Source organism: Diceros bicornis, chromosome 26 (genome assembly GCF_020826845.1).
Source record: "Diceros bicornis minor isolate mBicDic1 chromosome 26, mDicBic1.mat.cur, whole genome shotgun sequence".
NCBI classification, from domain to species: Eukaryota; Metazoa; Chordata; class Mammalia; order Perissodactyla; family Rhinocerotidae; genus Diceros; species Diceros bicornis.
The window spans coordinates 12,749,490-12,773,615 of NC_080765.1; the positions used below are offsets into that span (position 1 = coordinate 12,749,490).

Genomic DNA, 24,126 nt, shown 5'->3' on the forward strand with positions numbered 1-24,126 from the left:
TGTCCTGAACCGCTGAGCTCCCTCTGTCCTGTCCCCAGCCTCTGCCAGTACTGCCAGCCACTGCCTGGTTTGCTGCTCCGTAAATACAGCGGCTCCTGCAGCTCCAGCATGTGGGATGTGTCCTGAAAGAGAACCGGTGCTTACTCAGTGGAAAAGGACAGGCAAGTTGGGGAAGATATGTGGTCTTCACACACCCCCAGAAGGAAGAGTAATTTCCCTTTCCCAGGACAGATAGGGACATTGGAGTCCTTTAAAAAATCATTTCTGAAATTAAATCACAGAAAGATACCTGCCGGGTGTGAGGAGATGATTTGTATTCCATTCTTGGGACCAAGGAGCAAATCAGCTGCAGATGTTGTGAAATTTCTTCTTTAAATGAATGTGGTCAATGAAAATGCAGAGCTATCAGCAGGACATGAAATCTCCTATTGCAAGATGAAGAAAATCCCATAATATAATTCAGGCCTCGTGAAACGGGTCTGAAAGTGAATAGCAGCTTCATACAGGTTGAGGCACTGATGAAATGGAAAATGCACTTCACACATTTTGCACACGCAAATTGCATCAGTTGGAGTATTTTTTGCAGAGAATGAGGCACTTCCTCCCTATTGTCTGAGGGCGGGAGTTTGGGGGCAGGGCAGCACCATGCACCTGTGCGCTGGTCGACTCGGACGCCCACTCGCAGAGTGAGGGGCGGGTTCGCTCAGGTCTGTTCAATGATGCCAGTGCACACAGTGTCTCCTTCCTGAGGGCCAGAGGTGTGGCTGGGGGAGCTGGGTCATTGTCTGAGGGGAGAGCCCTGGTTCAGATGACCCCTCAGATCCAGGCAGTCACCTCCTGGTCCTGCATCCTCATTGTGTGTTGGTTCCAGGTCGCCCCTCGGTTCTGAGCAGCCCCTTCGGTTCAAGTTCACTTTGGGTACAAATGACTTGTTTGAAGGGCACCCTTGGGCGTGGGTGCTCCCTAGGTGGCTTTTGCATCATCCACCCTGGCAGTGAGATGCTGTCCTGTGAGGGCAAACCACACCCCCACCCTGGCTGTGCTCCGACTTGCCCAGAATGTTGCCAGTCTTTGCGGAGCTAGAGGGAGGGGCAGCCACACGAGGCTTGGGGCTGCCACCCAGTGACTTCCAGGGCTGCCGTGGCTGGGGGCTTGTGCTGCCGGCGAGAAGATGGAGCCCCTGTGGGAAAGGGCAGCGGGGACATGCCTGGCGTTGGGAATGCTCTAGAATGCCTGGCGCCGTGCAGTCTGCAGAGGACATGGAGCCCGGCGCCCCCTCCTGCCTGTCCCTGGCTCCAGTGGCACAGGCCCTGTCTAGGCTCCTCCAACAGTCTGGACGGTGATGCCTTAGAACAGGTCCCCGGAGTGCAGCCCCAGTGAAAGGCTCCCTGTCTGCCTGTCACTTGTGTGGTGAGCTGAATGTGTTTGCACATCTCTGTGCTCATGGCCACCATCCTGGCGCCAACTTAGGGCTCCTCCCAGCCCTCGGAGAGATCTGGGGACAGTGGCCCAGCCTGGCCTTGCACACCTCTTCCCGAGGCAGCGGAAGCCTCTCCTCGGAGCTGGAGGCTGGGAAACCTCCCGGTTCGTTTCCCAGCTGAGGAACACGCAGGAACTTGGGGACAGAGAGGCAGAGGTAAGGCCCAGCCTCTCATCTCCTGGTCGACGTGAACCAGAGAGTTAAACGGGCTCAGCTGGGTTCCGGGCCGTTTTTTGGTTGTTGACTTCCCAGCGTCAGGACAACTAAGGGAGTTGGCAAGGGCTGTCTAATTGGCCAAGGTCACAGCCGTCCGCCTCTCCTGAATTAGTATTCTGTGCACGGCCTGTGTGGGATCAAGTCGCACTTTGGAGCGCGAGTCCCGGCCTCGGCGTCAGAAAAGCTACCGACGGGCTGGGAATAAATAGTGGGGCCTCCCAACCCCGAGCCCAGCACGCTGTGCCCAGGTGGTGGGTATCCGGCCAGCAGTCCACCATGAGGGGTCGCTGGGGAGGAGCTCCCCCACCCCCACCGCGCTGTAGTCTTTCCTTGTGGTCAGTCCCTGAAGCCCAGCCTGGGCAGTGCCCTTAACGGCAGTAGCTGCCTGTGTCCCTCCCCCATGCCCTGTGCCCAGTGTGAGCACGACAAGCCCTGGGTGTCACTGTGGTTCCCCCCCTCTCCTGTTGTCCTGCTGCACAGGCTTGATGCAGGTGACAGTGACTGTGGCTCTCTGCCAATGCACAGCTCACTGGCCGTGCATCCTGAGAGCTGCCTGCGGGGCGGTAGTCTTTCCCCTGTTCAGAGGAGGGGCTGCAGGGCAGAGAGGCAGACTCTATCTGAGCCCAGATCCCGCGTTCCTAATCTCCAAGTGCTTGTCTCCTGAGAAGCCCCAAAAGGAAGACGGAGTCAGACCAGTGGACCCTCTTTGTGAAGTGCCCAGTGCATGCTGAGCCACACCTGATCATCCTGTGGGGCAGCCCTGGAGAAGGAGGGGTGGGGCCCTGGGCTTCTGTGTTACCCAGACCCCCCTCTGCCTCCAGAAGGTAAATGTTAAGGGAGATGTTGACGCCCAGCCAGACCAGAGTCCCCAACATAGCAAGAAGGTCCCACGTGCGGCAGCTTTGGGGGGCACTTTCCCCACCCCACCCCAAGCTACAGCTCCCTGCCCGCCCCTGCCGCCCCCACCCCCCACAGGCTCCGCTCTCCTGTCCTCTGGGCCAACTGCCCTCCAGAAGGGCCTCATGAAAGCTCTTCTCTTCTCCGGATCTGCCTGATGGGGGCCCACGTGGTCTCCTGCTAGACTCCCTCCCAGAGTCCAGCCCAAGCACTGATGGAGCACCAGGCTCGGGCATGAGCCTGTCCTGTCCCAAGGTCAGCCTGCAGTCGAGGAAGGCCTGTACAGAAGTGTGTGCACTCACTGTTTCCCTGGGTTTTTGGGTGACCCGGCCGGCTGGCGATGCACACAGTTACACAACAGGTTGTGAACTTGAGTGGAGCCAGCGTGGGCGAGGCTCAGCCACACTGGCTGAGATGCTTCCGAAATCGGCGGCTTTTTTTTAAATTGCCTTTTCAGTCATAGTGAGATTGCACTGACTTGCCTGAATATTCCAGAAGCAGGTTCTGCTCACCGCTGTCCAGCGCCTCTCTCTCATTGGTGGGTGTGCTTGGTCCCCTTACAAAAAACGAAACTTCCCAAGTGTCCCTCGCGCCGTGGCGGCAGCATGGTGGTGCCTGAAATGGGCAGAAATGTGGAGACTGGAGGAGGTTTTCACGTCCTGAAGTCGGCTTCGTGGCCCTGCCCTGCTGCTGGTGGGAGAGGGCTCAGCAACCCCCATGGTTCGCCCATGGGGTTGCGTCTTCCTATAACGGATCTCCCCGGCCTTCTCTCCCGGAAGACCAGTCCTGACAAAACCTGCCACTTCAGAAACGAGTCTGGAGCCCAGGTCCTGCCTCCATCTTTGTTTCTGACTCCCTCATATTAGGAAAAAAACCCCAATAGGAGCTGTGTACTTCGGCAACGAGATGTTTTAATTGCATCTTAAAATAGAATTGCAATAAGGAGCATTAAACCTTGCCTAACCAGTTGTGTTTAAGGAAGCCTCAGCACAGTTGGGTGGGCAGGCCGATGTCGCCCAGTCATTGAACCAGAGCCTTCGGTGGCGCTGGAGGCCAGGCTGTTCCAGGTTTGGCCTGCTCTGCAGGGAGGGCTTGGCCTGGGTCTTAAAAACAAGAGGAAAGGTGCAACTCTGTCCGGATGGTTTATCGCCTGTCAAAGAGCCTCTAGGTTCTCCCAGGAAGACAGAGAAGAGACCACGAGGCACTATCCTGCTGGGTTCAGAGTGAAGCTTTAGAGGGGTGTGGGAGCTGGCAGGTGGCCAGACCCTGACTGCAGAGGGTCCGTGGTGGTATTTGGTACAATCCTGCTGGAGAGTGACCAGATCCTGCTCTTCCAGCCACTCTCCGTTCTAGGAGGTTCCTGGGGACTCTGCAAACACTCCGGAAGCACAGTGACTGGGAAGCCCAGGTACCATTTTATCTTGCAGACCCACTAGTAAGCCGTGCTGGAGCCCAGCCCCCGGCTTAGGGTTCAGACACAGTCACTCTCCCCCCAAGTTGGCTTTCACACTCAGCCACGGGGAGGGCGAAGGTGGACGTGGCCTTTAACACTTGGACACCCTGCTCGGGCCTGCAGCGACCTGACTCCATGTCCTCTTGGCAGGGAGTGTGGGGGGGACGGGGAGTAGAAGAAGAGGAGGAGGGAGGGGAGAGACAGAGCGCTGCGGCTGCATGCAGTAGATGCTCGGGAAATGTCTGAGTGAGCACCTGGCTGCAGGGCCCCGTGGGTGAGGGAGGACCTCAGAGCGGGCAGGTCTGTCCTGTGCGGGGGCCTGGCCCTCTTGGGGGCTCCAGGAGACAGTCAGCTGTTGGAACACGCACCTCGAGTGCGGAGTCTCAGGAGTCTTGGGTGAAATGTCTAGTTCTGGCTCCTTTACTGCTGTCAGGGGCCTATAATTTAGCTCCTGGGTGGAGAGCAGACCCCACGCCGCCAGCCAGGATGGCTGAGGGCTAGAATCCTGCATGAACCCACCTCAGGCCTCCCGGGCCGGACGGAGCCCCGGGAATGGCTGGGTCTCCGTGGGGGCCACCAGGACTGCGGCCACACGGACGCCTGGAGCCCAGGTGGGAAGGGCCGTGTGCAAATGTGAAATCTGTTGCGGCTTCCTCTCTTGCTTAATTACCGGCATGGCAGTTGCAGAGTTGAAATGCAGTTTAAAAAGCCTTTGTGAGTAATTAGTGTCAAAAACACAAGATCTACAAAGCCATAAACTCACAGCTTGGTGATATTACCAAGTACTAATTAAAAAAGAAAAAAGAAAATTCCCTTTCATGATCAGATTTCCAGCCCTGCCAAAGATGAAAAACAAGGCAATTTGCAGATGATACCGATGCCAAAGCAGTGAGTGGGGTAGTCGGCACAAAGATGGTGGCAGAAACACCAGGGCTGAGGGCCATGGGGACGCCGTTGCACCCGGCTCCCCACAGTCTCAGCTGGGCACACCTGTGGTTTGCAGCAGGGATGGAGACCCCCAAGTCAGGCCAGGTGAACTCACACAGGGGCTGTCACATTGCCAGACCAGGGGGGCATCTTCCCACGGAGAGGGTGGTGCCCTGGAGCCTCGCACGCAGACGTGTTCCCTCGTCCTGGGGGCCCAGGGGCCTCTAGGCTGCACTGACTGATGGACACTGGCCTCAGGTGCTCAAGTCCCTCTGAACTGAGGGCTCCCAGCACCCTCCCCCTCTCTGGACCCTGCTCCTTTCCTCGGAAGAGCCTCTCTTGGGGGCCAAGGGGCTGTGAGGCTGGTGCAAGGCCGAGCCACCTTATTTGCTTCTTTCAACCTCGGCCTGTTGGTTGGACTGAGAACTAGACAGAAATCAAGCTGCCATCAGAGCCCTTGGCCTGGAAGCTCAGGAGAAGAATGGACTCTCGCTGTGCGAGATGGAGACAGCTTTCATCTTCTAACCAGGACACAGAGGCTGAGCTGCGCTGCGCCACCGTGCGCTCGAGTGGGCGTCTCCTGGATGTGTCGGAACTCGGGACAAACAACGGTCTCTTCCCACGGCACCTGGGCTCTGAATAACTACTGTCCACTTTGCACAGAAGCAGCGGCAGTCTCAGCCAGTTGGGGCCTGCTCACCTAGGTGAGTGGCGAAGCCCAGAGCAGAGCACGTCTGGCCGCTCTTCACATCAGAGTGACTGCAGAGATGGAACTTTCTGGAAGTCCAAGTCAGTCATGGGGTTATTTTTAACTCAGAGCCAGCATAATGCGCCTGACAGGCAGGAGCACTCCAGCAGCTTCAGCAGCAGATGGGCACCCAGACCACCGGTCATGTCCCGCCTGCCACCTGTGAAGTGCGACCCCTGCGGGAGTGGCCCTACAGCGTCCGACCCCACCAGTCAGAGCTGCCCCCCACAGCCACTGGCCAGGGAAGAGGCTGCAGCACAGGCCAGAGATGTTAATGTGGACAGTCTGGACCATTCTGAAACACGCCAGGACCACCTGGCTCTCTTGGCCCGTTAGCCCTCCCTTGTCTGGCCTCTGTGCCCTCTGGACTGCCCGCTCCTTACAGTCAGGCCTGGGTCTCAGCTGTCTTTGTACCCCTGTCTAGTGCAGGACGTAGAGTTGGCCTCCAGTACCAGTGGAGGAGGGAGGCAGCTTGGGTCCAAGCAGGGAGAGAATTCCTCCCTCTCCCTCTCAGGTTGCTCAGTCAATAAAAGAAGACCCTGAGCTGTGGGCTTGTTGTGGTGTAGATTTATGATGATGCTGCTGATAGAAACAGATATGTGTACAACCCGATATGAAAACCATCAGACGTGTCTCCCAAGTGTCACCGGAGTGCAGAGGAGCGGGGAGGCCCCGAGGAGGTGGTGTGGAGCTGGGCTCACAGGGGAAGCACAAGTCTTTCCAGCTGGAAGAGGGGAGAGCATTTCCAGCAGCAGGACCATGTGTGCAGATGTTCAGGGCATGAGTGTGTGGGGCAGGCCAGGAGGGTGAGCAGCCAAGCAAGGAGAGCAGGGGTCCCAGTAGAGAGGCTGGGGTTGGAGGGGTGGGCCAGGCCATCTGTTCACCAGGACCACACTCTCTCCAATACTGTCTTCAGATCAGATAGTGTTAGCCTCAGTTTCGTTCTTCTTCAAAGTTGTTTGGGGTATTCTAGGTTCTTTGCATTTCCATATTCATTTTAGACTCACCTTGTCAACTTCTACCTTAGAAGCCTGCTAGGATTACATTGAACCTATACATCGTTTGGGGGAGAATTGCCATCTTAACAATCGTGAGTCCTCCAACCCATCAACGATTTCTCTTGGCACTGGCTTCTGGTTTCTGGTACACAGGTGTTTCACATCTTTTGTCAGGTTTATCCCTAAGTATTTCATAGTCTGATGCTGTTATAAAAGGTATTGTTTTTTACTTTTAATTTCTCTTTGTTGCTAGTATATAAAACAGTTCATTTTTGTGTATTGATCTTTTACTTTACAGTCTTGCTAACCTCGTGTATTAATTCTAGTAGCTTTTTAATACATTCTATTGGATTTTCTACGTGGACAGTGATGTCTGTGAGGAAAGACCATTGTACTTCTACCTATCCAAATGTGAGGCTTTTCTTTCTTTTTCTTGCCTTATTTTCCTAGGTAGACCTCAGAACGACATTGAATAGAAGTAGTGAGAGTGAAGATCCTTGTCTTGTTTCTGATCTGAGGGGGGAGTGTTCCATCTTAAACCACTGAATATGGTGTGAGCTGTGGGCTATTTATAGATATGCTTTATCAGGCTGAGGAAATGCTCTGCTAATCCTAGTTTGCTAAGGATATTTTTGGGGAGTGTGTGTTGGGTTTGGTCAGATCTTTTCTGTATCTATTGAGATGATCATCTGATTTCTCCTCTTTGTTAACATATTGAATTACTTTGATTGATGTTCTACTGTTGAACCAGCCTTGCATTCCTGGGTTAGACCCTCCTACCCAACTTGATCATGATGTATTATCCTTTTTATATGTTATTGAACATACGTTGCTTACCATTTTGTTTACAATTTTTACATCTATATTCCTGAAGCTTTTTGGTCTGTAGTCTTTGGTTTTGATTTTTCCTAGTAATATTATTATCTGATTTGGGTACCATAGTAATGCTGGTCTCATAGGATGAGTTTGAAAGTGTTCCTCCTCTTCAATTTTCTTGAAGAGTTTATGTTGAGTTGATAGTATTTCTTTCTTAAATGCTTGATACAATTCACCAGGAAAGCCATCTAGCCTTGGAGATTTCTTTGTGAGAAAGTTTTCACTACAAATTCAATTTCTTTAATAGATACAGCACTATTCAGGTTAACTCTTTCTTTTGTGGTGAGCTTTGGTAGTTTGTGTCTTTGAAAGAATTGTCTATAAACTATTGTATATAGAACTTGTAATGCTCTATTACTTCCTTCATTCCTGATACTAGCAATTTGTATCTTCTCTCTTTTATTCCTGATCAGTCTGACCAGAGGTTTATCAATTTTATTAATCTTCTGAAAGAAACTTCTCTTGGTTTTACTTATTTTTTCTATTGCTTTTCTGTTTTCTGTTTCTGCTTTGATCTTTATTTTCTTTCTTCTGCTTACTCTGGGTCTAATTTGCCTTTTTTCTTTTAGTTTCTTAAGATGGAAGGCAAAGTCATTGATTTGAGACCTTTCTTTTTTTCTAATGTAGACATTTAGTGCTATAGATTTTCCAGTAAGTTCTACTTTAGTGGCATTCCACAAATTCTGGTACTTTGTTTTTATCTTTATTCAATTAAAATTACTTACTAATTTCTCTTTTGATTCCTTTTTTGACCCATTGGTTATTTAGAAGTGTGTTATTTAGTGTCCAAATATTTTGAAATTTTCCAGATATCTTTCTGTTATTAGTTCCTAAGTTAATTTCGTTGTGGTCAGAGGACATATTTTGTATGACGTGAATCCTTTTAAATTTATTTTAAGGTCCAGAATGCTGACTAACTAGAGAAATGTACTTGAAAATAATGTGTGTTCTGCTGGAGTGTGCTATAAATGTCAATTAGGTGAAGTTTTTTTGACAGTATTATCAAATCTTGTGTATCCTTGCCCATTTTCTGTCTTCCTGTTCTGTGAATTGTAGAGAGAGGGGTATTGAAGTCTCTGACTATAATTATGGATTTATCTATTCCTTCTTGCATTTGTATTGGTTTTTATTTCATTTATAAATTAATCTCTTTATTGTTTTGAAATGACCTTTATTCCTGATAATATTCTTTGCTCTAAAGTCTACGTCGTCCACTATTAACGTAGCCACTCCGGCTTTTGGCTTCTGTTAGTGTGGTATATCTTTTGACTTTTAAGCTACTTGTGTCTTCAGATTTTAAGTGTTTCTGACAAGCAGCATGTAATTGAGCCTTTTGTTTGTATCCAGTGTGACAATCTCTGCCTTTTTCCTGGCGTCTTTAGACCATTTACATTTAAGTTGATTACTGCTGTGATTAGGTTTGAGCCTATTATCTCGTTATTTGTTTTCTATTTGTCCTCTCCTTTGTTCCTCTTTTTCTGCCTTCTTTTGGATTAATTGCGTATGTTGTACAAGTTCATATATCTCCTTTCTTGACTTATTAACTGTAACTCTTTATGTTGTTATTTTACAGGTTGCTTTAGGATTTGTAGTGTACATCTCGTCACTTCCAGTGATATAATACACTTCACGTACAGTATAAGAACCTCACAGTTCTTACACTCTCTACGTACACCTTACGCTCCTCCCAGGTCTCTCCTTCCTGCCTCAGGCCTCTCCTTGAAATACATTTTATGTATACACATATTATAAACCCCATAACACATTGTTATTATTTTTGTTTAACTAGTCAGTTATCTTTCACAGATATTTAAATAATAAATTTTTCATATATCTATACATGCAGCTACCACTTCCTCATTCATTGAAGGAGTGAGGTGTTCTTCCTTCTTTTTGTGTAGGCTGATGTTTCCATCTTCATTTTCCTTCTGTCTGAAGGGCTTCCTTCAACATTTCTTGTAGTACCAGTCAGCTGGCAGTGAATTCTTTCAGCTCTTGCATGTCTGAAGAAGTCTTCATTTTTTGAAAGATATCTTCACTGGGTATAGAATTGACTTGGTTGACTGGTTTTGGTTTTTTATTGTCTTCAGTACTTTGTAGATGCTATTCAGTTGTCACCTGGCTTTCATTGTTTCCAGTGAGAAATCTGCTGTCTTCTTTATCTCTGAGGTCATGTGTCTGTTTTTCTCTGACTGCTTTTAAGATTTTTTTATCATTGGTTTTGAATAGTTTGATTATGATGTACCTTAGTGTTGTTTTCTTCATTTTGTGTGTGTGTTTGAGGTCCACTGAACTTCTTGAATCTGTCAGTTTAATTTTCATCATGTTTCAAAAGTTTTGGGCCATTATTTATTCAAGTACTTGTTTTCCGTCCTCCTGTATTGTCATCTATCACTGAATAACAAATTATCCCCAAACATGGTGGCTCACATTTCTGAACGTCAGGAATCTGAGAGCACTTAGCTGGTTCCTCCCTTCAGCATGGCCCTCAGGCTGCAGTCAAGCTGTCGGCTGGAGCTGCAGTCATCTCAGGTCTTCACTGGGGAAGGATCAGCTCCAGACTCACTTGCATGGTTGTAGACAGCATTCATTTCCTTATGGGCTGGTGGCCAGAGGCTGCCTTCACTTCCTTGTTGTGTGGACAGCTCACTATGTGACAGCATGCTTCATCAGAGCTCTAGGAACCGGAGAGAGAGCAAGACAGAAGTCACAGTCTTGTAGCGCCACCTCAGGAGTGACGTGCCATCCCTCTGCCATATTTATTTATATAAGCCACATTCTGTAGGGGTTTATCTGGGGTGCAAATAGCAGGCAGGAGGGATCCTTGGGAGCCGCTTCAGAAGCTGCCTGCCTCACACGTCTTGGGCCTTCCCTTCAGGAGCCCAGTGGCATGGATAGTACATCCTTTGATGCACATTTCTCATCACTCATGCATGTTTCTTTCTTCTTTTATACTTTTTTCTTTTCATCGTGGATGGTTTCTAGTGCTGTTTTCAAGTTCACTGATGTTTTTTCCACAACATCTAATTTGCCATTAATCCCTCTCAGGACACTTTTCATCTCATATGTTGTAGTTTTCATCTTTAGAAGTTCAATTTGACTCTTTTTTATACCTTTTATGTCCCCAGCTTTTTGAACATGTGGAATAAAGTCATAATAGCTAATGTAATGTCATCTGCTGATTCTGACATCAGTATCGGTTGTGATCAGTTTCAGTTGATTGATTTCTTCTTCGCTGTGAATTGTACCTTCCTGGGTTTTGCGTGCCTCTCATCTCTGATGGGTGCCAGACACTGTGCATTTCTCCCAGTTGGGGGCTGGGTGTTTTTGTTTTCCTGTGACTGTTCTTAATGCTTGGTTCAGGGTGCAGTGAATCACGGGAGCAATGTGATCCTTTCGGGTCTTGCTTGAAGACTGGTGAGCAGGACCAGAGTGGCACATAGCCGAGGGCTAATTTTGCTGTCGCTGAGGGGAAGCCTTCTTGGCCCTGTACCCTGCGCCTGTGACAAGGAGGTTTTCTGGTGCGGCTGGTGGGGGCGGCACTATTCCAGCTCTGTGGGCTCACGCCCTGTGGTGGTGTTGCTCTAATCCTCACGGGCGTTTTCCTGGTCTCATAGTTTCTTACACTCGTGTGCTGTCCATGCTCTGCCAAGTCCTCAGGGACCCTCTGCTCAGTCCTCTCTCTGTGTGAGGCTCTCCTCTCGGGCACTCTGTCCTGCACCCCTTACCGCTATGGTCCCCCAGCTCTCAGCTCTGTCTCCTCAACCCGGAGAGTCCGCCGGCTCTGCCTGGGCCCCTCCCTCACTGTGCCCAGAAAATCTCTCAAGGGGGTAGCAGGACCATCACAGAGCTGGTTTCCCGTCTCTCAGGGACCACCACCCTTCGTTCCCTCCTGTCCCGGAACTTGAAACCGCTGTTTCATGTTTTTGTGTCTCGTTTCTCTGACTGTTATGGATGGGTGGGTAAACTTGTCGCTGTTCCTCCATCTTGGCGGGAAACCTGCCAAGCATTTCGACGTGTGTTGTCATCTGAGGTGGGAGCACGGATGCAGTGTCTCCATTTACAGGAAATTCCAGCTCAGAGAGGTGAAGCGATGTGCCCACAGTCACACAGTGAACAGGAGGGCAGCCAGGGGTGGAGTGCAGGTCTTCTGGCTCTCAGCCGCTGCCGTTCCCCCGGCTACATCGCTCTTCAGACAATTCTGTTCCCCCGTGAGCTCCTGAGAAAATCACTCCAAGGTGGTGCAACATGTCTGGATGGAGGGATGAGGAGAGAGAGGCTTCCTAACGTTTCTCTTACTGTCCTCGTCACTGCCTTTGAGGGCTGGAAGGGGAAATGGGCTCCATTTGCTGGATGAGACAGCTGATGCTGAGTGGCAGGGCTGGCCCAGGCTTTCCCAGAATGCTGGTACGACGTCCAGGGACAAGCTGGGCCTTCAGAGTCCTTTCTGGGGCTCTTTGCACTTGGCCCTCTGCCCCCCTGGAGAGAATGGGGATGAGGCGGCCTGCTCTGTGGCAGCTCCAACTGGGCTCTCCTGCCTGCCCCACTTGCGTTTCTCCCTGCCCCCCACGCCCGCCCCAGGACTCCTGGTGGCCTCCGCTCCCTTCCATGGGCCCTCTCTGGCTGCGGAGGACCTGGAAGGAGGCCTGGGCCAGGAATGGAGAAAGTAGACTGGGCCTGGCCCTGCGCCACTGAACTGTAGCCTCAGGTGCCCCCCTGTGATGGGCGAGGCTCACTGGAAATGACCACTCAGGTCCTCGCCACCCCACGTGCGCCCTCCTCTCCCTCCCTCGTGAGGCTGTGGGCGCAGCTGTGTGTGGATCTAAAATGGAGCACCCGTAGGAAAGATGGAAAGCCATATAAATAGAATAATAATAATAATTGTGGGTTTGAGATTGATCTGCAACTGTTGGGGTGCCTGGCCTTGCCCTCCCCACAAATCACTCTTGGAAAAGGTCACCCCTCGCCAGGGACGGTGAATTCCAATAACTGTGGTATAATTAGAACATGCAGTATTTAGACGTTTTTCTCGGTACAATTAAGCTGGATAATTGGGTGAGCTATTTTCCCCGTGCTGGACATGCTTCCGTTCTTTGGAACTTCATGTCGGGACAACGTTCTCAGCGTTCTGTCCGACTTGTCCTGACCCACTTGTCACTGTGTCCTTCTGTGTTCACTCGTGCTGCAGGCCTCCTTGGGGTCCACCTGCACCGAGCACCAGGGACCCAGAGAAGAATGGCCTCACCCCGTGTCACCCACTCGCCCTGAGGGATGCCAGTCATCCTGGGCGGAGCGATGCGTCAGAGCTGGGGGTGGCGTCAGGAAGGGCCTCGGGGGAGTGAGGAGGCATTGGCCATGGAGAAGGAGGGAGACCAAGCTTGCACGTGGCCGGGAAGAACTGGCAGGCTCAGCAGAGGGTGGGGGTGGCCTGCGTGGGGCTGGGACAGGGTCATCAAGGCGGTAGGAGCCACTGGAGCCGAGGTGAGGGAGAGGCGCAGCCGGGTATGGGCTGTGAAAGCACATCCTAGTGGCCAGCCTGAAGGAGGAGTCCACAGGCCGAGGTTCTTGAAGAGCCAGATGGGCAGTTTGTGCGTCTCTCTCCCTGCAGGGCATGGGTGGCCCAGGTAGCACTGTGACTTACACCAGCATCTGCAGCATCACCCACTGCCACACCCAGTGTGTCACCTGCAGCCCAGAACACCTGGGGGCAGGTGGGCAGCAAGCTGCTGGCCTCAATGCACCCCCTAAGGTGCTTGCCCACAGGTGGGGTGGTTCTGGGAGGAAGCTAGCCAGGTGCCCCTGTAGGGCCGAGCTCACACCAGCCCTGGAGGCTGACAGGTAGCAGCAGGGCACCATGGCAGGATGTCCCATAAGTGCCAGTCCCGGATACAAGGTGTCCGCACCACAGCCGGGCCTTGCACAGGCCCCAGGCCCCGACCAGCGGGTAAGGCCCCGACGTGTGCACATGTCTTATTCGCCTGTTCTCAAAGCTCTTCAGCTCTTGTGGATATAATTTAGATATAATTTTTTCTGATTGCAAATATAACGTGCAGTCTTAGTAAAAAATCTGGAAAATGCAGAAAACCATAATGAACCATCTTTAGTCTTAGTTCTCTGAGCTGACGGCTGTTACCATTTCGATGTATTTTTTAGCGGCCTTTTCTTCTCTCTGCACAAGGATGTATTGTATGTGAGTGTGTGTGTGTGTATGAGTGTGCATCTCCACAGTGCAGACTCGCGGGGCTTTCTCCAGCATGGAAGTCGAAGGCGAGCTCATGACTGATGGGCTGAGCCACTCTCCCCAGTCAGCCTGTGAGCGCATGGAAGGGCACGGAATGTGTCACATTCTCTGCTGAGAAACCCAGATTCTCCTTTGAAGATGGGAGTGCTTTGATTCTCTCGCAGCCTCATCAAAACAGAACCTCCTTCGTGCAGCTCTGAGAGCAGGTGTCTGCATACACCCGGATCGCACGCGACGGGGCTGCCCTCAGCAGGGGCAAGCCGGTCCTTGGGGGGAGGAGGCCCATGTCCTCTCCACAGCTGGGGTGGGAGGGCTTCTGGGAGGCCCAGGGTTTGGTGGAAGACCTGTCCCCCATGCAGCGGGATGGGCCTAAGGCTGGGGCAGCTCCCTTCCCAGTGGAGGCTGTCTGACGGGGTCAGGGCCGAGGGACAGCCCCCGTCCCCTTTAGACTGGGCTGAAGCTGGCCACCGCTGTGCACATTGCCCTCGAGCCAGGTGCTTTTACGCCCCTGATGTCGTTAGTCTTCTCAGCCATGCCAGTTTACAGGCAGGACCAGAGAGGTTTGTCAGTGTGCCCAGGGACACACAGCTTCTAAGTATGAAGCCAAGGTCAGAAACTAGCTCTGACTGACCTCAGAGCCCGGATGTTGGACAGCTGTGCCACCAGGCCAGCACTGGGGTGGGGGCTGCCCAGGTGGAGGGGTCAGAGCAGAGCAGTCGGGTAGGTACTACGTTTGAGTGTGGGGATGGCATGTTTCCCCCCGAAGGCCTGTGGTGGGCATGAGTGGCGGCCAGAAGGTGGCTGCAGACAGCGGCACTGAGCAGTCATGGGGGCCTGGCACTTCAGTAGCCCTCAGTGCACACTTGCCGGTCGCGACTGCCCCACCGCCCCCCACAGAGCCACCCCCAGCCCCAAAGTGTCTCGGGCCAGGCGGCCAGGCAGGCCGGGCTGAGTCCCAGCTGCAGGACGTGGCTCTGCCTGAACCAGCCCTGATGTCCCCCTCCCACCCTGAGGTGGGAACCACGTGACCTTCCCCAGGGCTCCCATCCTCCCAGCCCCTCCCTCCTAACGCAGCCTGAGGCTCAGGGAGCAGGCCTTGGAGAAGGCCAGGACAGGAGTGGTTGGGCTGCGCAGAAAGCAGGGCCGCCTCAAGCCGTGTGCAATTAAGTATGTGTTGCCCCCAGATCTGAACATGGAATTTTCATGCCACTGTGAAAACAGCCACCAATCAGCCTGCCTCCCCCGGGCCTTGCAGCTCCCAGCTTCCTATCTGGAAACAGAACAAGCTTCTCTCAGGGAAGCCAGTGCTGAGCTGAGAGCTGGCCTCAGGGCGTCTGAGAGCATGTGGGCAAGGTGACCCCTGTGGGCCGTGCTGGCCGTTGGCTGGCCACCCATCCTGACTTCAGCCCCAGGTCAGGTCTATCCTGGGAACAGAGCAGAGACAAGACAGAGCAGGCCTGCGCTCGTGGAGCAAGTAGGGGATAGACAGTCATCACTGAAGCACAGACATAAATGGGACATGGCAGCCACGGCCAGCGCTGGGAGGAGAGGTGCTGGCGCAGCACCATCGACGTGGCGAGTGCTCGCTGGGCCTCCTCTGCACCGGCCCTTCCAGGTGGGGAGACGCCTGGACAGGACCAACCTGTGGACCTGACGCTCTGGAAGGGAGAGCAGACGCATCAGTGCCCGCCCTTGTAAGACACGTGACTTGCAAAGGTCTCCCAGTCTGTGGCTTGTCCTCCGTCCTCCGCACAGGCTGTCACAGCACAGACGCTGTTAACTGTGATGAGCTCCAGTGTGTTTGCTTGTTTTATTGTATGGATTGTGCTTTTGGTGTCAAGTCTAAGAATTCTTTGCCTGGTCCTTGATCTTGATATTTTTCCTCTGTGTGTTTTTTTTTTTAAGTTTTATAGTTTCGTGTTTTACATTTAAGTCCATGGTACGTTTTGAGTTAAATTTTGTATGAGGTGTGAGGTTTAAGTCAGAATTCTTTTTTTTTTTAACTGGGGATGTCCAAGTGCTACACCACAGTCTGTGGAAGAGGCCACCCCTCCTCCACTGAATTGCTTTTACCCTTTTGTGTGTTTCTCTCTCATGGTTCTCTGTTCCTTCTGTTGGTCTGTGTCTGTGCCCCCCAGCATTGGAACCGCACTGTCTGTTGGACGCAGTGGCTGCGTCTCTGTTCCTGGTTGGCTGAGAGTTTTCATCATGAATGGATGTCACATTTTGTCAAATGCTTTTTCTGTCGATGGGATCATGTGACTTTTCTTCTTTACCCCATTGAGACGGTGGGTACGTTGATTGAATCTCAAATATCGAACCAGCCTTACATAAAAATAGGTTCCACTTGGTCATGGTGTAATCGTCTTTTTATGTGTTGCCAGATTACATTTGTTAATATTTGTTGAGGAATTTTGCATCTAAGTTTACGAGAGATGTGGTCTGGATTTTTCTTTTACTCTTTCTGTGTGTTTGCTGTCTGTCGATTTTGGAAGCAGATTAATACTGAGCAGGAAGTATTCCCTCTCTTTTGTTTTCTGGAGGGGATTGTGTAAAATTGGTGTTAATTTTTGCTTAAATGTTTGATAAAATTCTCCAGTGAAACCACCTGGGACTGGAGATTTCTCTTTGAGGAGCTTTTTAGTTTCAGATTCATTGTCTTTATGGTTATAGGACTATTCAGGTTTTCTGTTTCATCTTGGCTGAGTTTTGGTACTTTGTGTTTTTCAAGGAATTACCCAGTTCCTATAAGCTGTCAAGTTTATGGGCATACAGGGTTTTTTGTGGTATTTTCTTCTTATTTTTTAATAGCTTCAGGATCTGTTTCATTCTGATATTGGGAACTTTTCTCTTTCCTCTGTCAGTTTGCTAGAGGTTTGCCAACATTATCGCTGTTTTTCAAAGGACCAGCCTTTAGTTTCAATAACTCTCTCTTGTCCTGTTTTCAACTTTGTTCATTCCGGCTCTGCTCCTTGTTATTCCTTCCTTCTGCATGGTCTGGGTTTATTTTGCCCTTCTTTCTCTAGTTTCTCGAGGTGGAGTTTGGCCAGCTGTCGTGGGGTCTCCCCTCTTTTCTGACGTGAGCTTCGAGCCCTGCAGTGTCCCTCACTGCCCAGGTCTGCCCACAGCCTTGACGAGTTTAGCCTTCGTTCAGTTCTGCACAGTTTCCTTTCCTTCGGGACGTCGTCCTCTTTGGCCCGTGGATTATTTAGAAGAGTGCTATTTAATTTCCCCATGTTTCAGGATCTCCCTGCTGTCTCTCTCCCTGAGGTCTGGCTCCCGTGTCCTTCTGACATGCCCCCACTTTCTGTTCTCCTCTCAGGCACCCCAAGATGCTCCAGGCTCATCTTGTTCTCCCTCCTCCAGCCTTGGTGTAGCCACTTCCTCAGGAAGCAGTGGGGACGTTTCATTAACACACTACAGTGCCACGTCACAGAGGAGCAGTGTTCACAGAGCTCCGATGTCTGAGAAGAGCAGCTCTGACGTTCCCTGACTGTGGAATAATCTCGTTGTATTATCTGAATTGTGTTTGGACCAGGATTCAGGTTCCACACCTCGCAGTGGGTTTAGTCTCTAGATTCCTCCTTCGTGTGTTTCTTCATTTATGGAATCTTCTTCAGTGCCCTCAGCAAAAGGTGATCTTGACTGGACAGGAGTCCCTCACACTCTGCCCCTTGCCCACGAGCCTCACCACCCCTGCAGTGGGGGACGCAGACCCCCTGGGGGAGAGGGCTGGCCTGTCTCTGCTCTGTGGGGCCTTCCTTGGCCCCGAGCAGTTTCCTTCTCAGGGCTCTTGCTCCGGGAGCATCACCAAGTGCCGTCCTGCTGGTTGGGACACCAAGAAGCCTGAGGGGTGGCGGGTGAGACCGCATTTAATAAACCCCCCATGGAGCCAGGCATCGTGCAAGCACCACAGAGGGACTGTGTCGTGCATTTCATTGTAGAGTGACCCACAGCGGCAGAGCTAGGGCCGGAGCCCCCGGCCAGCTGACCCTGAAATGGGGGCCTTGCCCCTGCCTGCGATGCCCCAGCATCACTGCTGCTCCGCGGACATGCACCATGGCAGCCGGGCCCCAGCATCCCAGGTCTGGCTGGGAAACCTTCTGGGCTGGCCCGCTCTGCTGTCCGGTGGAGGAGGCCCCGAGGCGAGGCCAGGCCAGGTCTGGGCCGCTGCAGCACCGTGACAGCCGGCCACCGGGCAGCAGAGGTCTTCATTACGGCCGAGTGTCTCACTCCCCACGGGGCGCCTGCAGCCACATGGCAGCCTGTCACTGCTGAACACCAGGGGCAGAGGACGCAGACAGACAGTGCAGCCGCCCATAAATATTTCTAGCCACAGCCAACGTGTCTTACTGGGCAATTTGCTTTTTAAAAAATTGCACTCTAATTTTAAGTGAACAGCCCCTAATTAGAGTGATTTACAAGGTACCTGGGGACCGGGTGGTGTTTGAACACGAGAGCCCGGAGCAGATTGATCAGCTGGTGTAATGCAGTGGCACCTCCCGATAACCCCACTGCTCTGGCTGCGGCTGAGGAGGCCAGACCCTTCCAGTGGAACCGGACAGCGCGGCCACCAGGAGGCTCCTGGGCCCACAGCACCAAGTTGGGGGAGGGGCTGGCGGCCTGCAGGGGGCGCCGCTGGTCCACGGGGGCTGGCAGAGCACGGACACTGGATTGGCCTTGATTTGGGTTGAGATGAGAAAGTGGCTCTGGTTACCGTTCCTTCCCACACGCCCCCTGTGCTCCTGCCACAGGCACGGCGGGTATCTCTGTGGCCTCATTCTCCCGCCACTGCCCAGGGCCAGGCACAGAGTAGGCGCCTTATGAATGCTGGATGGGCGGACCGGGGGATCCAAACCAGGCTTGGTGTTGGCTGTTCATCGAGAGCAGGGGGAAGAAGGGTTAGGACGGGTCCGGGAGGTGCCCAGACAACGGCTGTCCTGAGTCAGAGGCGGCTGAGCACCTCCGGGGGACGGGAGGCCCGGCCGGGGCAGTGCCGTGTGAAGGGCCCAGCGGTCCCCCCACCCACTGAACCAGGAGAGCCCCCAGCCTGGGCTGTGCCCCGCCATCCCCCCTCTCCCGCGACAGCTGCAGGAGAATCAGCGCCTCTGACATTTAGGGGAAAAAAATTCAGAATCAAGAGCAGAAGGCAGAAATGAAAGGATTTTCTTGGTAAAAGGTCAGAGTGGTTTCTCTTTCTTTTGTTTAGAAATGGTTCTTGTTGAACTATGACAAGGCTGCATGTATTAATGGGCAGGGAACACGGCCCGCTGCCCAGAGAGCGGCCGGGGCGAGCGAGACAGCAGAGGCAGGGACATGCAGCAAACAAGACAGGCGGCAGCCCGCGGAGTGAGCGGGAGTCTGAAGGCCGCTCAGGGGTCGTGGGGTCGTGTGGCAGAGGGCAGGATGCAAAGCTGGAACGGGCTCCTGCTGACATGCGCTGACTCCTTCCCTGGAGTCTGAGAGGGAGCCCCCGACGGGCACATCCCGGCCTGGACCACGTGGGGCCTCCCGGGTTCCCTCTGGGCCGTCAGGTGGAGCTGACGCCTGCCAGCAGGTGTGGGCTCTCCCTGTCTCAGGCTGGGCTGGGCCTGAGGCCTGCCCAGGTGCAGGGGTGAGCCGTGCACACCAGCAGAGCAAACTGCCTGGTGACTGCCAGGCCACCCCCTGCGGCTCCTGGGAAGTGGGGAGCACCCAATGGGCTGCTGGCAGAAGGGAGCTTTTGTTTTTTTTACATATATTCATATTTGTGCAGCCATCACCACAATCTAATGTTAGAACATTTCCATCACTCCACAAGAAAGCCTGTACCCACTAGCAGTCACTCATTTCTCCCTCCCTCAGCCCCACCCTAGCTAACCTCCAGCCCCTGGCAACCACTAATCTACTTTCTATCTCCTTGGATTTGTCTGTTCTGGACACTTCATATAAGTAGAATCCTACAAACATGGCCCTCTGTGTCTGGCTTAGCACATGTGTTCAAGGTTCATCCATGGGGTAGCATGTAGCAGAACCTCACTCCTTTTCAGGGCTGAGTAATATTCCACTGGTGGCTGGACACATGTTGTCTATCTGTTTATCTGTTGATGATTGCTCCCACTTTGTGGCTGTCATGAATACCCTTGCTATGAATGTTCACGCACAAGTTTTTGTGTGGACAGAGGTCTTCATTTCTCTCGGACGTGCACATGGGAGTGGAATTGCTGGGTCATATGTGTAACTTTTGTTTTCCACAGCACCTACACCATTTTCATGCCCACCAATGGGCTCCACACCCTCACCCCCACTCACCTCGTCTGTCCTTGACTGTGGCCGTCCTCGTGGTGTGAGGTGGTGTCTCCCTGCAGTTTCGATTTGCATTTCCCTGAAGACTCATGGTGTTGAGCGTTGCTTCATGTGCTTGTTGGCCCTTTGTGTATCTTCTTTGGAGAAATGTCTGTTCAGGGTGTTTCTCCACTTTTTAATTGGGTCATTTGTCTTTTTATTTTGAGTAGTGAGAGGTGCAGGTATATTCTGGATATGAGTCCTTCATCAGATGCGTGGTTTGAGAGGGAGTGTTTTGTCAGGCTTCTGTGGGCCGGGAGAAGCGTGTCCACCTCCAGCCTGACCTGGGGCTGCACTGACGGGCACACAGGACATGTCCCAGCCCCATGGACGGGCCGCAGGCGGTGCTTCTCAGCTTCTGGTGGCCCTTAGGAGAATCCCACTGAGGGAGAACCAGGGAGCGGGGAGTGGGCAGGTTTGGGGATCAGTGAGGAGAAGCCCTTCCTGGTGAGAGCTGTCTGGGAAGGGGGGGTCTCCCCACCATCAGGAGTGTGCGTGTGTCACTGGGTTGTCCCCTGCGGGCATGTCCCCTCCAGCCTGGGGACTCTCTAGTTTCGAGGACAGCCATGGTCCTCAGGGCAGGGAGTGTCCCAGCCCACCCCGAGCTGACCGGGTCAGATGTGCAGAGCGGGAGGGTGCTCATTCCGTTGGCGGGGGCTGGCCCTCAGCGTCTACCACCCCACACAGCTCCCGACACCTCTTAAGCTGCCCCTGCCAGGGCCCTGCCTCGCTGAACCGGGCAGCAGAGGCCACAGGCTTCTGTCTGGCCTACGGCTCCATCTTCCCAGGCAGGGGCCCCAGCTCACCCTGAACACTTTCCCATCCCCGGCTGCCATGGGCTGGCCTTCACAGGTGGCGCTCGTTCAGGCCAGCAGGCAGGCTGCAGCCTGGGCCAGGGTGGCCCCAGGTGTCTCACTCACCTGGCCTGGGCTTGCGGGCAGGCCAGGCCCACCTCAGGGCGGGCAGGGCGCTGTCTGGGGTCAGGCAGCCTCTCTTGCCCCTGGGAGTCTCCAGGGGCCGCAGGAGGGTCTGTAAGAGGGAGGGAGGGAGCACTGAGAGCCCCCTGCCCAGGTGTTCGGGCACCTTCCGGCCTTTGCCCCCCAGCCTCGAACCCCGGCTGCCCTGCACCCCCTCAGGAGCCCCTGTGCTGGGCTCAGCTCTGTCAGACCTGTCATGTCACCTGGGCCAGCCTCAAGCTCTCTGGGCCTCAGTCTCCCCATTGCACACGAGGGTCCGACCAGCTAGTTTGGGGGCCTGCCCTGGGCACACAGTATTCGGAGGCTTGTCTCCTCAGTCCCGAGGGACAGGTCTGTTCCTCTGTGGCTCTTCCCAAGTACAAGTGACATTTACATAAAGAAGCAACGGAAGGAAAGAGCCTGGGCTCCAGGATTCCTGGGGCGGAGAACGCAGCTCCCCCTCAGGTTCTCCAGGGCTGCCCGCCCCGCTCCCGGCCCCCACAGCTGCTTGCTGCTGCCCTTCCTGCCCTCAGCCCCTCACGCGGGTCCCCAGCACCTGTGGGCCGGCAGAGCTGTGGACCGCGGCTCCCTCGTGCAGGACCGCGGCTCCCTCGCTGCACAAATGGGAAAACTGCGGCCTAGAGGGCGTTTACAGCAAGCCCCGCCTAGTGGAGTTAACTTCCCAGCGGGGCTGCCATATGGGAATCCCCCTTCATTCTGCAGCCGAGGCCGCGTGGCCAGGAAGACACAGGATTTCACCCTGGGTCGGCTGCCTCCACGGGCAGCCCTGCGCCCGCCCTGATGACAGAGACCCTGCCCTTGCTGGGTCTGCACAGAACAGGGCAGCGGGTGCAGAGGTGGGCGAGGCCCTGACCCGGCACCCGCCTGGGCACGAAGCAGCCCCTCGCTGTGTGACACTGGCCCCTCTACTGTTTCTCTGTAAAATGGGGCAGCATCAGCCCTCGCAGCCCCGCACCATCGCGGAGCACCCGAGTTAACCCTGTGCGTGCTCAGGACGGCGCCTGGCACGAGCACTCCTTAGTCCATCTTCCTCATAACTGCTGGGGTCGGAGAGTGGGGAGGGCTGGACAGGCTGGCCCTGAGAGCTGGTGAGCTGGGGTCCACACCCCACCTCCTGGCTTCTGGATTCCAGAAATGTGCATGAGACCCCCGCCTACTGGGACCTGATTGGCCACTCCCGGGAGGCCCAAGAGATAGCATCGCCTGCTGGGAAGTGCCGGGACTTGGGCAGACGGGCCGGCCTCTCTCGGCGGGGGGGTTGGGAACCGGCCGGTCCCTGTCTGGCCCCAGCTCTGACAAGTGGAGGGAAGCCTGGGACAGCAGGGCCGTGGCCTCCCACCCGCCTGAGCCAGGCTGCACTGGCCCCCCGCAGCCAGCCCTCCTGGTCGTCTGGGCCTCTCGGCTCCTCCCTGTCCTGTTGCTCGAGGGGCCGGTGGGGAGGGAGGGGGAGACCCCCAGAGACCCACTGCCGCGCTAACCGTGTCCTCTGTGTCTCCCTCCCACCCTGCAGGCCACAGGACCCTCGGGCGCCAAGATGCAGCTGCTGGAGACGGAGTTCTCGCGCACGGTGCAGGAGCTCATCGAGCTGCACCTGCTGCGCCAGGACAGCATCCCGGCCTTCCTCAGCGCCCTCACCCTCGACCTCTTCAGCCGCCAGACCGTGGCCTAGCCGGCAGCCGTGGGCCCGCCGGTGCCCATGCCCTCGGCCTCCAGCAGGTCCCAGCCCCACCCAGGCCAGCTGTGCCATCCCACCCGTGCCCGCCCCCCGCCCAGCCCAGCCTCCTCAGCCTATGTCCCACCCTCTGCCCAGACAGGGCAGCATCATGACATGATGGGACCCTCTGAGCCCCGACCCGGTCACCCCCCACTGGTCGGCATCCCGTGTACAGGACCCCTGTGGGCACACCGCTGGCCTGCAGGGGTTAAGCTGCTCCGGGATGCCCCACCCCACCCCCCTGGATCCCTGAGTTCACACCTGCTCTGCAGGAAAGGGCCCCCACCCTCCTCCTCACCTCCGTCCTGGAAAGCAGCGTGAGGCTGCTCTTGCAGACAGCCTGGGGGCAGTGCTCTGTGGCCCCACTTCCTATCCCCCCACCACCACGGTGTCCCCCCCGCCCACACACCGCTCAAACTCGGCCGTGCATGGAGCCTGGTGGGTGGACCTGTGGCCACCAGCCAAGGTCCCTGGCTCCTTATGAAATAAAGTTTTCTCCTCAGCCACCCCTGCCCAGCTTGTGTGTGTGTGTCTGAGCCCCCGAGCTGACAGGCTCCCTCTGCTGACACTCAGTCTGGACACCAGGGGATGGCCCCCGTGCAGTCCAAGCCCAGGAGAGGTCTGGGGGACAGTGGGGTGGGCAGCCCAGGAACAGCCACCAAGGGAGCAGCCCGCTCATCTGGAGGGTTGAGGCGTTCTCTGCGCGTCTATGCACAGAGCCCACGCACAGCTAGTGCTCAGATGGGACACAGTGGCCCCCTGGCCTCAGGTTCCCTGCCTGCCAAATGGACCAATGGCCCTCGCACTCTGTGGCCTCGGGAGCTGGCCGGGAGGCGGCTTCAAGCCCTTCTCATAGGTGCTGGCAACAGGGGCAGCCTGGGCCCCTCACGGGGGTAGGGGTCTCCTCAAATCCCGAGCCCCCACAGGTGAGGCGCTGGTTCCACACTCACATCCTCTCCTTCATTTGGTGATCTCAGGACCACCGTCCTCCCAACTATAACGCAGGGTTTGGACCTCGGGGTCCCAGGAGCTCACACCTCCCACCAAGGTGCCCAGGGCTAATGGGTTCACGGCCAAGTCTCGGGTCAGCCCTCTCCCCACTCCCCACCTGAGGTTCCTGCGGGTCAAGGTTCAGGTGGCACAGGGATGGGGGGCTGCCTTCATGAGAAGGGGCCCACACCGAGGGTGCAGCCTGCAGGCCCCAAGGGACTTTGGCCTCTATGCTCATAGCTCTGGGCCCGAGGGAGGTTCCAGCCGACGGAAGCTTGGGGACTC

The 24,126-nt window shown here is 54.5% G+C and overlaps 1 protein-coding gene across 2 annotated transcripts in view; it reads left to right on the forward strand.

Annotated features, from left to right (window-relative positions):
* Positions 1 to 23,383, forward strand: part of MAD1L1 (mitotic arrest deficient 1 like 1) — a 454,569-nt gene extending 431,186 nt beyond the window's left edge. Inside the window, exon 17 of one of the 2 annotated variants that reach the window (XM_058569410.1) lies at positions 22,648 to 23,383. In XM_058569410.1, the coding sequence (XP_058425393.1) occupies positions 22,648 to 22,806 (159 nt within the window). In that variant the 3' untranslated portion in view covers positions 22,807 to 23,383. The remainder of the gene's footprint in view (positions 1 to 22,647) is intronic. The other variant, XM_058569409.1, reaches the window with a different exon arrangement.
* Positions 23,384 to 24,126: the final 743 nt, after the last annotated feature.